This window comes from Corythoichthys intestinalis, chromosome 5, assembly GCF_030265065.1.
Source record: "Corythoichthys intestinalis isolate RoL2023-P3 chromosome 5, ASM3026506v1, whole genome shotgun sequence".
Taxonomy (NCBI): domain Eukaryota; kingdom Metazoa; phylum Chordata; class Actinopteri; order Syngnathiformes; family Syngnathidae; genus Corythoichthys; species Corythoichthys intestinalis.
Genome location: NC_080399.1, coordinates 20,419,345 through 20,438,446, shown reverse-complemented (window position 1 = coordinate 20,438,446; position 19,102 = coordinate 20,419,345). Strand labels below are relative to the sequence as shown.

Genomic DNA, 19,102 nt, shown 5'->3' with positions numbered 1-19,102 from the left:
CGAAACCAAGCAAGAAGAGCCCGCAGCAAGACATGTCTGCTAAGTCCATGATCATTAAATTTGGTTTCTTCCACCACAGAAACTTTCTTCGCAAAACAACTTGCAAAAGAAACCACTTTGAAATTCGGCAGTCTTGAGTTGACTGAAACTTCAAAGATAATGTTGAAATGCTGTTGGCAACTTCAACGAAAAGGCAGGTAGGTAAGTTAAATGCTACATTACACCAACAAGTCTCATTTTGTTTCTATGTGATTAATTTATCTGAAAAGATGTTTTAGGCATATACAAACAAAGAACCATAACACAGGAGTGAAAGTGGCTAGAATTTTTGCCGGAACTCTGTGACATGAAAGTTGTCACGGAGCCAGATTTATTCATTTTTTTGGGTCAAACCTCCTAAAACCACTGATATGCAAAGAAAACTGCTTTTGGCATAGTTATTCCAATGACACATAAAAAATGTTTTTCATTCAAAATTGAACTTTTTCAATGATTTGCAAAATAACAAAAACAGCAGTAACCCCAACCTCCATCTCCTAATTTTTATTTTCCCTTATTTCCTCACACCTAAATCCAAAATCTCAATTTTAACTAAATGAGAAAATACTTAAGAACACAAGATGTCAAAATTGAAGTTTATGTAACCATTTTTTTTTTTTTTTTTTAAATAATAAAGATATAAGTAAGATACATTCCCATACAGTGCCCTCCATAATTATTGGCACCCCTGAAAAAGATGTGTTTTTTAGCTTCTAATATATATATTTGTATTCAAATAATATGGGACCTTAATGGAAAAAAAGAGAAAAATCCAACCTTCAATACAAAAGCATTCATTCAGTGGGGAAAAAAATCCCACATAAAGAAAAAATTATTTGACATCAAATAATGTGTGTCACAATTATTAGCACCCCTGGTGTTAATACTTTGTACAACCCCCTTTTGCCAACAAAACAAGGTCTTGGGACTGAGATGGCCATGGGAGGAGCTTGATTTTGTTTCTGGTGAACCATTTCTGTGTAGATTTGGCCATATGTTCAGGGTCATTGTCTTGCTGAAAGACCCAGTGGCGACCCATCTTCAGCTTTCGGGCAGAGGGCAACAGATTTTGATTTAAAATGTCCTGGTATTTCAAAGCATTCACGATGCCATGCACGCTAACAAGGTTCCCAGGGCCTTTGGAAGCAAAACAGCCCCACAGCATCACCCAAAACCTTTGACTATTGTACAGCTGCTAACAACGTTATAGAAATGAAAAATGTTGTGTCGTTTTTGTGTGTCACCATCTCAGTTCTACATCAGAGGGGAATTTAATCTTTTTTCCCCACTGTGATCCACTAGTTGAAAAGCCCTGGTTTGGATAAGGGGCTTTGATTATCAAATGAGAACGGCCACAACTGAAAAAAAACACATTACCAGTGACAGTGATGTGATTGCTGAAGGGAAAACTCATCACCATGTTTGCGATTTCCATCAATTGTTCCCATGACTAGGAATCAACAGACTGAACCTTTTATATCTAAAGTTGACTTCATCCCACATGAATTCTGACTGATTAAAAGACGAACCCCAAAAAGTCATCCCTGCCCGTTAAACAAATACACCATTGCCCCTTTGACATCATCTACAGTTTATGTGAACAATGGGAGTGATTACTGCAAATCTCCGTGGCAGAAAAAAAACATATGTACTGATTTGACACAGCTAGCCGAAAAATCACTCACGGGAGACCACTCCCCGGCACGCCATTGGCCACAGGGGCTGAAGCAGGCAGAGGTCTCCGGTGGTCGGGGCAGGTGGACGCAATAGGAATCGTCGGCCACGCCCCCCTGGGCATCTCTGCAGCTGACATAGCGCGCCCGCTTCCCTTTTCCACATGTTGCAGAGCACTGGAGGAAAAAATGCAGTTAAGGTTACTTTTCTGTTATTTATTTAAACAATAATCTGTCTAAAATAGATATATATGCACCTGTGACTATAAAGCAAAGTGCGAAGAGTCTCTGTTGACAAAACGCACTATTAAGTAGTACCTATTTTGCGGACTATAAGTTAAAATTTTTGTCTTATACTCAGAGCAATCTATCCAATGTTAAAAAAAAAAAATACATCCACGAAAATATTATTTTACAATGGCTGACCATGGACCAGGCATGAAAATGGGTCAGGGGGTAAAAAGGTGAGAAGGGTGTGGAGGAAATATGTTCCGGTACACTGTACAACTAGGGCTGTCCCAAACAACTAATTTTCTCCCGATTAGTCAGCCGACTATTTTTACGATTAGTCGACTAATCTAATAACCCCCCCCCCCCCTTTTTTTTTTTTTTTAACTAATTTAGCAATAAAATTTTTGATGACGCTTATTATTTCACAATAATATTTTGGAACACTTAAATTCTTTATTAAAGTACGAATAAACACATAAATAACAACAATAAATCACAAATAAACAATGAGATCAAATGCTGATAGCATTAACTGAGGCAAAAGAATGGAATGTAAACAGAATCGGAACTCTGACTTCGCCTTTCCAACATGATTCAAAACAATTCTTATATAAATATCTAGCATTAATATTATAGTACACTACTATATATAATAGTATTATAATAATTATTCATTGCCAATCAGATTTTTCATAAAGGGTGACATTTTAAAGCTATTCTTAGTGTAGAATCTGAATTCGGAAGTATGTGGGATTAACTCCAGAAATCGTTATTTATATGACGAACATGACGTGCTTTTATTTTGAAATGTTCACCGGAGGTGCGTTCGCTTAACCGCTAACATTAAGTTTTACACTGCACTAAAAAGCTCTTTTTGTCATTGCATGTGGTGTCAGTAATCAATTTAGGGCTGTCAAAATTATCGCGTCGACGGGCGGTAATTAATTCTTTAAATTAATCGCGTTAAAATATTTGACACAATTAACGCACATGCCCCGCTCAAACTGATTAAAATGACAGCACAGTGAAATGTCCAAGTGTCCATGTGCAACGTTCTTGGAGTTTTGTCGCACTCTGCTGGCGCTTGGGTGCGACTGATTTTATGGGCTTAAGCACCCATGAGCATTGTGTAAGTAATTATTGACATCAACAATGGCGGGCTACTAGTTTATTTTTTGATTGAAAATTTTACTAATTTTATTAAAACGAAAACATTAAGAGGGGTTTTTGTATAAAATTTCTATAACTTGTACTAACATTTATCTTTTAAGAACTACAAGTCTTTCTATCCATGGATCGCTTTAACAGAATGTTGATAATGTTAATGCCATCTTGTTGATTTATTGTTATAATAAACAAATACAGTACTTATGTACCGTATGTTGAATGTATATATCTATCTTGTGTCTTATCTTTCCATTCCAACAATAATTTACAGAAAAATATGGCATATTTTATAGATGGTTTGAATTGCGATTAATTACGATTAATTAATTTTTAAGCTGTAATTAAATCGATTAAAAATTTTAATCGTTTGACAGCCCTATGTTTTTTTCATTTTTTTCCTTTGCAAATGTTGTTAACGAACAATTTTTCATGTTTGAAGTGTCACCTTTTAACCACAAGTTTGTGTTTTGGAGAAGACTGCCAATGTTTTATAGCAGGCTAAGGTAGGTTGTCTTTTTTCCCCATTAGCCTCAATGTAGCAATGCTCATGTTTACAGTGTTTAATATAGATGTGTTTCCTTATTTTGTACGTCTTAACTTTAATTCTACGGCATGTTGATAACCAATAAACATCTGTGAAAGGAACTGAAGTCTCATATGCCATCAGCACGCACATACAAATGTATGCACGCACGGGCGGCGATAAACTGCAGGCGTGAAAATTACCGCCCTCATTTTTATTTACCTTGCGATAAATGGACTTGATGCATATCGCGACAGGCTTAGCAACTTCAGTAAAACATGTCGTTAGTTAGTTAGATGGACTTGCGATCTGCTAGCTTGTAATTGTTTCTTGTCATCTTCCAAAATTACAAGTGGGTGACGGCGCTTTAGGTGTTCATCCACGGCCGACCTGCAGCTAAGCTTGGTGTTAAAGAGACAGGACACAACCGTGTACCCTCCTTTGTTTCTTTGAAATAAGTCAATGTTTGGCCACTCTGGTGCTCTTTTTTGGCCTTGTGCGCTTTCCCCAATTGCATCCCAAGCGTCCGACATTAAAAAAAATCTCCCGACCAACCCCCCCCCCCCCCCCCCCTAAAAATGTTCTCCTCGGATCAACACAATTCATGTAGGTCACCCTTTTTGACTTGACAAAACGGCAAATTTCGCCGAAAGGTGTGAGAGATTTTCATGCCTGATGGAGTAAACATGACCCACGACAAGCCACTAGAGAGTGCTCTTGACATGTGAATAAGAAGCCAAGAAATAATGACACCCAACCCAGCCCAAGATAACGATTCAAAATGATTATCAATTTGGAACTTAGTAATTTAATTTAAGAAGTTCTATTAGGGTGACCAAACGTCCTCTTTTGCCCGGACAAGTCCTACTTTCACGTAGTGTCCTCGTGGTCCGGGCGGGTTTTATAAATTCATAAAAATGTCCGGTTTTTATGATTTTTCACGGGACCAATTTGAAGAGAATCCCTCCGACCGCTGGGTGGCAGCAGTTGACATGGAGAATGGAGGGAAGTAGTAGTTCTTCTTGTTTTTGTTGGCAGTTTACCCCTATCATGAGGCATTACCGCCATCTACTGGGTTGATAATTTGGCCACAATGTCTGATTTTTTTTTTAAATGATAAATACGTATATAATGGCAACTGTTGACTTCTGTCGGAGCTTTGACTGTAAAATCCTGTTTGGTGTCGCATCGGCGCGCTGCCAATAATTGTAAACTTTTATAGCAAAGTTTGATTTTTGCCTCAACTCGCTATCAGTAAGCTAAACTGCGCTAGGCATTATGGGAAACGTAGTTTTGAACTGCTACGTTTGGAAACATGCTGATTGAATAGTTTGTCAGTTTATTTCGGTTTTTGTTTGCGTGCAATCTAGAACATTGAATGAGAACATCAATTGAATGGGAATAACAATTTGTCAAGGACAATTGTCGTGATAGTAATTTATAAAAATGTTTAGTTGGCACATAGCCTACTGTGTGTATATGTATTGACTGGACTACATTTCTATATATATATATATATATATATATATATATATATATATATATTTTTTTTTTTTTTAAGTCATTATTTATTTTTTTTCCAAACTGCATTTTTCCATCCAGAGTGAGGGGGTACACTTTAAATATATTAAAGTGATATAGGCATCTTTGAGTGAACTTCGAGTAAAATTCAAGTATCTTGAGGCTGGGCTGAGTGTTCTCTTTTTTAGAAATCAAAATGGTCACCCTAAGTTCTATGGACATTTTCATTTTCACTGATTGATTTGCATGACTGGAGACTGGTAGGCTTTTCTGGTGCTTACACTAAGTAGAGCTACATAAATCTGGAAATCCTAAATTGTCTTGGGGGCCTATCAAATGAAGCTATGAGGCCCAATATGGAGAATGGACTACGCACGGAACGCTTTGGGTGTGAGGTGGGAGGTAACACAGACCAGGCGAACAAAATACAGAAAAGCTATGCTTTGAATAAAAGGCCGTGTGCATGCTGTGCAAGTTTCCGAAAGCTAACAAAGTTGTTTTGTTGAGCTGAAGCGCTGTAATGTGATAGCTTGCTGAGCTAAAGGTAGCTTATACAGAGCACTACAGCAGTAGCACTGTCAAGCGTGACTGTGCGATTTTTGTATTTTTGGTGTTGTTGTTGTTGTGATGAGGCTTTTTTTTTTTTTTTTTTTTTTTTTTACGAGTCAACGTATAGTCTGGAAAATACAGTATACTGTATGTATGCATTGTTTATATTGTGCTTCACATTTTCTACTATGTGCACTTTTTAGGCCGCCATTTAAAAGATAATAAGAAAACATTAAAACATCAAATCATTGCATGCGGATTTTTAACTTTCCGTGATTCTCCACCATTCCGTTTCGCTCAAGGATAAATAGTATATTTTGATCTACCCGAGGAGGAAAATGCGGTATCACGCATTGCTGCATTTGATTATTAGAAGGGCTTCAATAGAAAACAACTTACAAAACATTCGATGAATTGGCTTCAACATTTGTTTATTGGTCGGGTACCCCGTGTTCTTCAAAACCACCCATCCCAGTTCTTCAAAACCACCCATCCCAGCATTTATTAGCCAAGACTTGCATGTGAACTTATTGCTGAATTAACTCCAAAGTATTAGAAACAGCTCTCAGTATGGTGCAGAAGCCGCTCTACGTGACGCCAAAGCCGGCCGCCAGTTGAACCTTCCCGCTTAGGATGACAGCACATCACAGTAAACATTTGGGAGGGCACGCATACCTAATGCAATCAAATGGCTCTAGCTCAAACAAGCATATTAAATCCGTCACAAATCGGTGCCGCTCTTTAGAAGACTGTGGCGTGGTGTAACGGTGAGACCACACAGTCAAAGTTAGATTGACAGATGGAGTTCAGCCTCAGACACAAAAGACTGGCATTGCGATGACATGTGGTTTACATTTGCACCCACTAACACTGAGATTCAAACTGTGAGAATTGATCAAAAACATCAAGCCTGCACCACTAATCATGGTAAAAAGAAAACAACTTAATCCAATGATACAATCAATTTGTTTCCTGATCATGCTTTGCATTCAAAATACTCATATCTCAAACAAAATTTCCTTATTCAGGGTTTCTACAGGTATGAGCAAATGCTTTTTAATGTCAATTTTAATGCCATTTTGAACAAATTTAATGCCCATGCCCAACTGTAGCTAGTTTCACACACACAAATTATAAGTAGAATTGTCTGATAATGACTTTTTAACCAAAATCCCGATATTGTCCAACTCCAAAAATCCGATACCGATATCAATCCGATACCGATATAAGCAGTCGTGAACTTAACTTATCATGGTTAATTGCATCTTAGCATCTTAGTTTGGGGACATCTAATGGTCAATAAGCATAACTGCTGTGCTAAGCTGTGACCAACCCTTCAACAAAGGCAGAAGGCCCCTAAATTCACTTGGAAGACAACTTGCATATTGACCCAAAACCGATAATGAAAAACTGATGTCAATATTAACTGATATCATTTTAAAATGGTTTCATCGGCACATTTTATCAGACAACCTAATAAATTATGTAAAAAACTTTTTTTTTAACTGCCACGTTTACATAACGTTTAAGCCTTGAATAATTTAGTGTAATGCTTTTTAAGGCCTGAATTTTGACTAAATCCATTAAATGACTTTTATTGCTTCTTAATGACCCACATAAACCTTAGTTGTATTGAGTTCATTTTGCCTAAACTTATAAATTACTCAAAATTTTCTTTTATCCCAGACAATAGTAGGTGATTTACCACATAAACCCTGTTATTTTAAACAAATGAAAAAAAAAAAAAGATTACTCTGGATCACATTTTTGATAAGAAAAATGTATGCATCTATCTATAGACTTCATAATATATTGACGGACACGGGACAGATTCATAGGAGGCCTATCTCCGTCAAAGCCGACCGAGTGGAAACACAGATTAAGGGCTTTTTACGTTGAAAATTCTTATAAATAAATGCTTAAAACAGTCTTGATTCTTGGTTAAAAGCAAAAAAATAAATAAAAAATTAAGGACAGTTAGCATTCATTTTACGTAAATATGTCGAATATCCTGCTAGTCTTTAAGCCACTGCGGTGCCACCTTATCACCACAAAGAGCTTTTTACATTCAAAATTCTTGTGAATAAATTCTTAAATCCCTGAATTCTTTATAGATCTGGACGTAAAACAATCTCGATACTTGGGTAAAAGAGCAAAGAACTGGGCAGTTAGCATTTATTCTTCCGTAAATATGAGAGGCGTGCGAAATTTCCGATACTTAGATTATTCGCGATTCGGCCGTGGAAGATTCGAGAACGATTCACAAACATCCAAATTCTGATTATTGAATTATACCAGGTAAAGTGGAACTAAAACACAGTCAGCGCAGTCTTCGGGACGCAATGAGAAACGGACCGAAAGTAAATATCATGTTCAACTCATGCCGCTAGATTAAAAAAAAACAATAATACCTGACTGCGGCCGACAGCCGCTACAAACAACGGCCAGTTGCTAGTTGCTACATACGGCCACATAATGCTACGGTAGATATCACATATATATAGAACTAGATGCAGACAGATGAAGGCGGTGTTAGAACATGTATAGAGAACTAGATGCGAGATGACGGATTTGCCCGCGTTAGTAAACAGCCGCCATCTTAAAGCACTATCAGTTGTAGCAAACCTAATTAACTTTTTATCAAAAATATTTCTAAATCGGCAAAATCTTGACTTGAATCTATCTTTTAATGATGAAACAGTTTTAAAACTCACATGTCGAAAGTAGACAGAAGGGAAATTATGGAATTACAGGAGCAATTTTAACAACTTTAACGGTTGATTCACAACATTAAATTAATTGAATGTAGTTTAAAGCTGCTGATACAGAATGGGGATTTGAGTATTTTAATTATTGTGTCGATTTCTTAACTTCATACTGAAATAGTAGTTTGGTTTAGCCTGAGAGGATTTTTGAACAATTTTGGAACTAATTTACAAAACATTAAAAGCGGCTCTGAATCCTAATCGTAATCGAATCATTAGGTGCCCCCAGATTCCCCCCTCTAGTAAATTTTGCGAATTATTACGCCAATGACGTAGCGGTTAATTACTCCAATTGATTTTTTTCGTTTCAAAATGCATGCACTGTACGAAAAACATAGTAAATACCTTGAATCCTCGAACAAATCACTCCTGAGACAATCCTTCCTGTTTGTATGCAGTACAGATTTCGTACTTTTTCAATCTAAATCCCGTGTTGGATCGCTGCATGTGTTTGAGAATAACTGCGACCGACTTCAACCGACTGAAGCGGAGTGTGGGACGGCCCCCTACTTACGAGCGTGGCGCAGTGTCTGGGGAAAGTGTCCCGTCAATATTATTATGAAGTCTGTGATCTATGATGTGATCATCATTTTTGTTTCAATAGACATGTCCTCTATGGTCAGGAAAAATCTTTAAGAATTTAATGCGTTTATAATGCAAATTAATGGAAATTATCAGTATCGTACACTTCACTTCTTATGGCCCTGTATTAATATTTGTCCCATAGTGCATTGCTTCTACACTTATCAAAATCTCGAGAGAGTAGAAAGAGTTTTTTTGCAGTAAATGAGGTAGTTTTTTCCTTACTGCTGTCCATGAGCCATATCTCCACTGAGTCCGGAGCTGAGCAGAGTTGTCAGGTGGAGGTGTGCTTTGAACCGGAGAGGCCCATGGGCACGCTGGCATTTCACAGTCCTTCAAACACACAAACTCGATTATTATAATCATACATGACTACATACTGAAATGAAACAAAGTTTCCTTCCCAGGCTTGATTTACCGGACAACAAAAAAGGTGAATTAAAAAGTGTGCCAATCAAATTCATGGGAAAAAAATGCATTTTTTAACAGTATGTTTGCTGCCCTCAAGTGGCAAAAAGAAAACGCTTGTTGTTGTCGAGAGTGGTGAGCTGTACCACCACCACTATCACGCAACTTTTAAACTGTGTTTTTAATAATAAATCATTTTGCATGTACAGGATAAGGAGAATTTATACTAACTCATGACTCTTATGACTTAAGCATACAGTGGTACTTTGATTTACAAATCAAAAAGTTATGCGGTCTCATACATTATTTTTTCTTTTTGAGAAAAAAAAGTGCAAACTTAATAACCGGTAGGGGTGTGACAAAATATTGAAATGGTGACATGTCGTGATACTTTGTATCCCAAAAGGTTATCGATATGCTCCTGCCAAGAATGGAGATATCGTTTTAAAAAAATGTCAATGTCTAAAAAAACCAAAATAAAAATAATAAGGAACCAACAAGTTCCTACCAAAATCTTCTACCATAATAGTGTTTGTTAACTCTAAGGCTGCATTAATGGTGCGCGATACCCATTCCATTTAGACTGGGAATATTCGTTCATTCTAAACCAGAGCATTCAGTCATTCTGTCCGATTTTCAGGGCATTTACAGGTCACTTGCTCTTCATTTTAAGGCATTTACAGGTCATTTTCTGTTGAGTTTGAGTCACTGCCTATTCATTTGGGTGATTCCCAGGTCACTTCCTGTTTATTTTTAGTTACAGAACAGGAAGTGACCCATAAAATACCGCAAAATCAACAGGCATTAACTGAAAATCAACTTTATGGGTCACTTCCTGTTTATTTTTAGTTACACAACAGGAAGTGACCCATAAAATACCGCAAAATCAACAGGAATTAACAGAAAATTAACTGGTTAATGACCTTAAATGGCCCCAAATTACTTTAATTAACCATTGCCTGGCATTGGCTGCCACTGACGACCATAGACGTTCAATCCGTTTGAAGTGGGAGGGATGGCAGCGAATGAATGAATGTTCATTCGCTGCCACCCTCCCAGTTCAAATGGAATGGACGTCTACTATTGAAAAAATCTCTCCAATTCACAGCAGAAGCTTATTTTTCTGTTTGTTAGTTGTTTGTAGAATATCTTAGAATGATTTCCTGACCAATGTATCAATACTCGTTGTATCGCCATATCGTCAGATCATCGTTATCGTTTGGTTTGTATCGCAAATCGTATCGTATCGTGAGGTACCAAGAGGTTCCCACTCCTAATAACCGGTAACAGAGATCAGCACCAAATGTGTCTAACATGGGATCTGTGGTTTTGTATGATTTACCTGACTGTCTCTAGGCCTGGCGGCGGCGTTGCACTCTCTGTCATCCACTGTGTTTCCATAGTCCCCTGATACACACCTCACTGCCCGCATCTGGTAGCCATGGCCACAGGTGACTGCACACTTGGGGACACAATAACACACACGTGAGAGGGGGAAAGTCCAATCAATCTTATTTTATCACGAACATTATCTTTCTATGTCAAGGTAGCTATTTCAGACAGGGCCTCAGGGCCTGTCAGTCAAGGTCCAGCAGGGGTTACAAAGTTGACATGTATGCATTGATATATAAACTCTCACAAACACACACACGCATGCACACGCAGCCCTCCACGCTCACACACAGCTACAACCTTGACCCTTTACCTACTTCTTTACTTCCATTCATAGCTCAAGAGAACAGAGGAAGTGCCACAGGATCAGTTTATTTGAGGAACAAATTCTAATGAAATGGGCATTAACACATACATCCGGTATACCTTCGACTTCATAAACACACACGTACATAGACGTCTATGAAGCAAGAAAATAGATGTCTTAAAAGTGACTCATACAGGTTGTGGTCAGTTTGCGTTTTACTTGAAATTGTTTTAAATTTATAGAGTACATATGCGTGTGTGTATGTGTGTCATAAAGCACTACTTTTGTCTAAATAAACCGCTAATCTCACTTTAACATACTTGTTGTCAGGGGCGTTACCAGTGGGAGCAGGGGTGGGCAGTGCCCACCCACGGACATGCTCTGACCACCCAAAGAAAACTGGATGTAGTACTAACGGCAGTCTGGGCACCGCGTATGGTATCCTATTCATATTGTACTGATGTGTTCTAAATTTTAACCTTTGCGCTGTTACCTCCTCTTTCACCTTAAAAAAAAAAAAAAAAAAAAATGAAATGAGAAGTTGGTTTTGTTCCTCGGGGGTGCTACACACATTTACGCATATTTTTATTTTTTATTTTATTTTTTTACATTTTATCAAAGTTTTCACCAGTGTTCACCTGGCTGTTGAGTTTGGTGAGTTTTGAAGCATTCGGAGAGGGTCAAAGTAGGGCTCAAAGCGTCGGCGGGACAAAGAATGACTGCTAGGGGGCACTACATAGTGTATTTGGAATTTGTCTTCACACGGTATCAAAGATTGCACCCGTCATGACCTGCCTGCCGATTTTGGTGCATTTTGAAGCATTCTAAGGGGGTCAAGTTGAGCTCAAAGGGGCTGCGGAACAAAGAATAACTATAATAATAATAATAATAAAACCACAATAGGTTACCTAAAAAAACATTGTCACCTGCATGTCCATATGTTCAGTTATGGATGTGTTCTAAGTCAAATTAAATCAACTTTTATTTGTTTAGACCAAATCACAACAACAGTTATCTCAAGGAGAAAACAAAACAAGATTTAAGGTGCAGTAGCCCGATGCTGTATTTCGACCTACTTGAGCATTTTTACCCCCCCCCCCCCCACAGGTAAGACTAATGCCCACCCACACCTGGCATCCTGGTAACACCATTGCTTGTAGTTCTACTCACCAATATGCAAAAATGTGATTAGGACGAATATTGTAAAGGAGAGTGATTAAGCGCTACTCTAATCTAACCGAAACTCTTATACTCACTTTAACATAGTTCCCTGGAATCACAAAGACAAGAGAAAATTTGGAGATTTGCCAGTGCTGAAGGTCAAATATATAGATTACCTATACCGTCATTTGTTTCCTACCTTGGTGTGAGTGCGTGCGTACGTGTGTGGCTCAGGTTTAGTCTGACAGGATATGAAGGTAAAGTAAAAGTGGCGTGGAGGAAATCGCAGCTGAAATCAGAGCATGCTGCGCAACCCCTTTGGTGTATCACATTGCAACATACACACACACAAACGTGGCAACTTAGGTACACAAAGTCACTACCGACTGTCCCACTGTGACCGCAATTACACATACTGTAGAACACGAGTCAATTCACGCAGCAAAAATAGTGTGTGTGTTGCATTGTTTCCCTTTAATATCCACTTTTGATCCAAATGTCCCTCCATAAAACCATCTATCCATCCACTTTATTTCTCATCCATTCATTTACCCATCCTTTCATCCATCATTTCAATTACTCTTTGTGACATTTTTGTGACATTGTGCCTTTAACCCTTAAATACCTGCAACATGAAGCAATTATCAGAGAATCCCAAAATTGAAAAAAAAAAAAGTCCTAATAAAACCTTTTTTTTTTTTTTTTTTTTTTTTTTTTTTAATTTGTAAAAAGAAAAGTCTAAATGAATAAGTGTAATAAGCGCTCTGATATCTAGAACCCTTGCTAAATCCATTTTTTTTCTCATGGAACCTGCAGAGGCATGTGTTGACTTGCATCCATCATTTTTTTTTTTTTTTTTTCAAAAAGAAATGTCAAAATTCTGAATCAGTCTCAAAATCATGAAATTTTAGGAATATCAAATGTGATACATTTGGCAATAAAGGGTTTAGTATTTTAAAATTGTCTTAACAACTATTTATATTCAGACAAAATTGCGCAGCACAACACAGCATTGGTATTGGAGTAGGGCCTTTATATACGGCGGAAAACACTCAGGTGACTTGAAGTTCCGCTCTGAGACCCCCAATTTGGCCAAATTTCAAAATTGTCCTATTTGCATGTGTGACACAGTACATCATTGGAAAGCTTAAAATCTCAATTTTCTGGGGGAGGAAAAATTTTAAACAAGAGGCCATTTAAAAAAAAAAACAAAAAAAAAAACAACCTCCTAAACCCTAACTCGAGGTGAGAGCATGAGAAAGCATAATTAAAGACACCATAACTTTCACGAGATATTATCGCGTACTTACCTTGTTTCGATCCACAATGCTGTGTAACATGTCAAGACACAGCTGTGAATGGCCACAGCTGGACTTTTTGGGGACTTTGCGGGTGAAGCACGGTAATTTACTGTAACAAGGGTCGCAATGCAGAAATTGCAGACATCAAGGAGTGGTTGAGAGTTTCTTTTTCAAATATGAACCCTTTTAAACCCTTTTTTTTTTTCCAAAATTTTCTTTATTTGGATCAATTATTTTAGCCTGGAACTCCAGACTCACCCCTGTTCCAGCTATAGAGTCTGGCGACTGTTCCGCGGATCAAATTCCCAGGGCGGAGCAAGCCACAGCAAACAGACAGCGGAGCAGACCAATCAGCGACAGGCGGATGGATGTAAAGTTGAGAAAGCGACAAGAAACTCTAGCGCGAGGACGTAAACATATGAGGAGAGTGGAGAACGGAGAAGTTTATTCAACATGGCTAGCGTGAGACAGAATGTTGGTTTTAGCGATTCAGTGTGTTTTTGGTCATTTAAAAGTGAATTTACCGCAAATAGGAAGATATTTTCGGCTCTCCCGTTCGCAATCTGTGTGGTTGTGGAGATGACTTCCGACGCTCAAGAGTGACGTTGCTCGTTAAGAACACGTCACGCAAATAAACGAATCTGATTACACGGACAATTTCGTTCCGACTCGAGAGGCCAATAAGGAGATGAGTCCCAGACTCTATAGCTGGAACAGCAGTGAGTCTAGAGTTCCAGGCTACGATTATTTATCATCTATCGGGGAAAATGCAACAGTAATAGAAAAAATACAATAAAGCGATAGTTATGAGGTAGATATCGGGGTGAATCATTTTTTTCAAGTCATTTTTTAAAAATAAATGTTATTAATATAATAATTATAATAAACATTAGACAACAATTAATGATTCTAAGATAAAAATGATAGACCTTCTTTTTGTTAGGTTTTGTGTTGGTTTTCTCCTAATGTGACTTGTCTCTGTGATTGCCCATTGATTTCACCTGTTGTGCCTTCTCCTAGTGTATCCTGCAATCTGCATCCTACTGTGTTACCCAGCTGTTCCTCGTTGTCTCGTTACCCCTTGCCTGCGTGCATGTATATAAGCACCCAGTTTCTTGTCACTCCTTGTTGCGTCATTGTCAATGTCAGAGTCTCTGTCAATGTCAATGTCTTTGTTCATGCTAGCGTCAATTCTTGCCTGTTCCTACATCACAGCCCTCGTGTTTCTCTGCCTCAGTAAGTTTTTGATACCCAGCCTTTGTTAGTAACCTGAGTTTCGTTTGCTACTGTGTTTTTTGGGATCACCTCGGTTTTAGTTTGTACTTTGTTTTTTGTTGGCCTTAATTAAAACATTTTTGCACCACCTTTTTGCCTCGCTTCCCTTTCCCTGCACTTGGGTCCACACACGACCGGCCTGCTCGCAAACCTGACACTTTTTATGGCTGGGTTGAAACAAAAGCGGTTGTGCTGTGTCTGTAAACGAGGGTCTCCAGGGTAAAACGGACAAATTAAAAATAGTTTGGGGGCTTAATGCGCCATGAAACTGTTATGTGACATATTGTTCTATCAAACACAACAGTTCTTTTGGCTTAAAATACAGCAATTTATTTTAAAGAAGAGCAGAAACTGCTTTTTCAGCCTTGTATGTGTTTTCCGCCATATATAAAAGAAGATCAAACAAAAGCATATGTTTGCCTACACTTTGACAATAAATGACATAGTATAAAGTGGGACCCATGTCTGTATGTGTGCACAGTTGTGGTCCAAACGCAGACAGTTTGAAAGGGCCATGAAACTGCAAGCCACACATGAAACCCATTTCCCCAGACAAGCTTTGCACGTGTCTACGCACTGACTGTGTCAGTTGGACTGCATCTAACCTATGTATGTGTGTGTACTGAATGTGTGTTTCCTCACCGCTCCCCACGCGCCAACCTGCCAGGATGCGCATTCAGGCAGCTCACAGGTCCCGACTGAGGGAGGCTTGCTTGACGAGTCGCACAAATGCTCACTCAGCTTTTCTTCCCGGGCCGCACCAATGCACGAAACCTGCCTGTGCTTCTTCCCTTTACCACAAGTGACCTGGCACTAGATTTCAGTGTGATGCCATGATGGTGGAAGAGGGAGAAGAATCAACCTTAGTATGTGTCAATGAAAACGTTCCAGCTGACCTCGTAAGTGTGCCAAATGGCGACTTCCCCACCTCACTCCACTCGCTGACAGTCCACTTAGGACACGGCTGGTCATTGCAGGCTTCCATGACCACTCTCTGGTATTCACTACACTCACTGTCTACCAGTCGCCGGCCAAGATTGTTCATGCAGTACGACTCTCGATTTCGACTCCCTCGTCCACACGTCTTGGAGCACTGTGAAAATAACACAAGAAAAATCACCTTTTTTGGGTATTTAATAAAACAGACACACAGTTACAGCTATTAATGATTCGAGTTATAGTGTTTTAAGTCCATCAATAATGTTGGTAGTTCATATAATTTTACTTGAACCTTTCTTTCAAAGCGAAATGATGTAAATGCCACTGTTTTTTTCTTACATAATAATGGAAGTTTAAATAAATGCATGGCACATTAAAATAATATTAAATTAGTCTTTGTCATTATGCTCCAGGACTTCCAGTTGTGACTGTACTCTTGAGTTTGTGTGGCCATCAGTGAATATTAACTGGCAATGCACACAATTCTGAAGGGTACTATCGGCGTTGATGCTAAACTAACACCAAATACAGTGATCCCTCGCTACTTTGTGCTTCAAACTTCGCGCTCTTGATCCATGACGTTTTTTTTTTTTTTCCAATTAAAAATAAATAAATAAATGCAGGATTTTATAGAGCTGTCCCAATCCGACCACAGTCTCTCACTGTCGCTCCTGCCGCTTTTCTTGGTCAGGCAGTGCACTGGAGTTGCTTATTAAAGTTAACGATGATTGACAGACATTAAGGTCTGATCTTGCCAGAGACGCATGGAAGCCGAAACTTCAAAGCATACATCAATCATTGTTTAACTTGTTAAACAGTAGCTGTGGCACCTCATTGTGTGTAAGTAAGCAGCTTGAGCGGATTTGAGTGGACTCACTCAATGAAGCATTTAATAAAGCCAAGCATTTTTCTACTTTATTCTTGTTTCAAAATAATTCGCTAGGTTAATTCGTTAAGTTTTTAAATGATACTTTGGGGGAAAAAAAGAGAAAAAACATGTCTTGTATGTATCTCTTTCCAATGCTGAATCTGAATAAATACAGTGGTATCTCTACATACGAAGTTAATTCGTTCCAGGACCTTGTTTGTAAGTCGAAATGGTCATATGGCGAGCAGGATTTTCCCATAGGAATACCTTAAAATTCCATTAATTCATTCCACAGGCAAAAACGCTACATTAAATCCTTAATAAATACTGCTGGTACTATTACAAATGGCAATTACACATAGCAAAACAAATAAATTGTAAATAACGATCAGAATAAAAAAAATAATAATAACAATTTTTTGCTGTACCTGAATGCACCGCGTGGCGAACGTGACAGAGAGAGGGAGCGGTGAGCTTGAGTTTATTTTAATTTTTAATGTTTTCTTAAGAACACCGTCAACTGCGGTAGGCGTTTTGTGTTGGATAAGTTGTGAAATGAATGATAAAAACGTGACGAAGGTGGCAATTTATTTGGCGATGTTACCACGATAATAATTGTCAGCTTAACTTATAAAGACTGGCAAACAGTGGTTGTCGGAGGAGCGTGGAGATGTATTGTTGAGCCAGTTCACAGACGCACACCCCACGCTCATATTTCTCTGTAATTTGCATCTTCATTTAGAAGGCAAGCGTCACCTTTTTCCTTGTTTCACCACTTGTACCTACCTTTTTGAAACCTGTGTTGATTTCTTACACAAGAAAATCCGCCCGTGTGTTCGTCTGTGGTGCTGTCATGTCGTCGTATTTCGAGCATGTCATCGGATGTAGGAACAAATGCCGAGTCAAATTTTACGTCGGATGGCTAAAAGATTGTGTGTCGAAGCAATCGTATGTCGAGGTACCACTGTACATTGAACACACCAAAAAAATAACTGGGGGGGGGGGGCGCTACTTTGCGGTTTTTCACTTATGGCGGCGGGTTCTGGTCCCCATTAACCATGAAAAACGAGTGCTCACTGTAAATGTAAGAAAGAGTGTTGTGCTTTAATTTAAAATTCCCCTCTTTTTTCTACTAGACTTGAGTGTAGACTACCTGTGACCATGAACTGTATTGCCAGCTCTTGAGAAGACAATCGCCATGGCAACTCTCTCGAGTTGCAGGTTTGACCACGTCGACACAGGCAGAGGCCTCCACTCTTTCGCTTTGCCTCTTCATCAGGTTGTACTTCATGCACTGTATGTCCAGGCTGCGGTAACCTGCACCGCACTTTGCTGAACATTCACTCTTCCCGGCAACATGCCACCTGTAGGAAATTATTAGAAATACCAAAATGGTAACTGAGACAGAAACACAAATTTGAATGCAAGACATAACACAAATGTATTATGTAGGGCTGTCAAAATTATCGCGTTAATGGGCATTAAGTAATTTTTAAAATTAATCACGTTAAAATATTTGACGCAATTAACGCATGCAATGAATGACCCGCTGGCATATTGCCTCAAACAGATTACAATGAGGCCGTTTATGGACATTAAGAGTGAAGAGAATGCCACCGGCCGCTTGGGGGCAGCGCCGTTCCATACTCATGTTATTTCTTCTAAACGTCGGAGAATTAGTAGATGTGAGACGTTTATGCTGTGTTCACAATGCAATGCAAATTGCTATTTGTGCTCCACACATATATCGGTAAGTTTTCTTTCTTTTAGTGGCAATTATGTGTCTCTTGTTGTATTTTGGGTAAGATATGTACAGATACAGTGGGGAGAACAAGTATTTGATACACTGCCAATGGGTTTTCCCATTATATGTTATACAGTAAAGGCGAGTGGACACAGGCGTTCTTTGGACCGCGCCGTTTATTGGCATAAGCTTCGGCAACTCCTTCACAACAAACATAAGTATTGTTTAGTGAAAGCACAACATAAATAATATTCTTATCTCCCAAAAATAAAAAATAATGTTCACAAAAAGAAAAGCACTTCAGTCTATAGTAATGAGGCCCTATTCTGACACACAGTTAAACAAGAATGCAAAATGAACTGGCATTCCATATCAAAATAGCTATGCAAAATACACGTAAAACTTTTCACTCTATTTTTATTATTGTTATTTTTATTCTTCTTATTTTTATATTAACTCTACTTTTGATTGAACATTTTACAAATGTTATTAAAACGAAAACATGAAGAGGGGTTTTAATATAAAATTACTATAACTCGTAACTATAACATTTATCGTTTAAGAACTACAAGTCTTTCTATCCGTGGATCACTTTAACAGAAAGAATGTTAATAATGCCATATGTGGATTTATTGTTACAATAAACAAATACAGTAC

General features: G+C 38.4%; 1 protein-coding gene across 5 annotated transcripts in view; it reads right to left on the bottom strand.

The window, feature by feature from the left end:
* Nucleotides 1-19,102, bottom strand: part of LOC130916739 (A disintegrin and metalloproteinase with thrombospondin motifs 20) — a 301,389-nt gene that overhangs the window by 76,395 nt on the left and 205,892 nt on the right. For all 5 annotated transcript variants that reach the window (XM_057837674.1, XM_057837675.1, XM_057837672.1 and 2 more), the window contains 6 exons: nucleotides 17,855-18,065; nucleotides 15,823-15,987; nucleotides 15,537-15,707; nucleotides 10,801-10,920; nucleotides 9,276-9,383; nucleotides 1,725-1,889 (listed from right to left, as the gene is read on the bottom strand). In XM_057837674.1, the coding sequence (XP_057693657.1) occupies nucleotides 1,725-1,889; nucleotides 9,276-9,383; nucleotides 10,801-10,920; nucleotides 15,537-15,707; nucleotides 15,823-15,987; nucleotides 17,855-18,065 (940 nt within the window). The remainder of the gene's footprint in view (nucleotides 1-1,724; nucleotides 1,890-9,275; nucleotides 9,384-10,800; nucleotides 10,921-15,536; nucleotides 15,708-15,822; nucleotides 15,988-17,854; nucleotides 18,066-19,102) is intronic.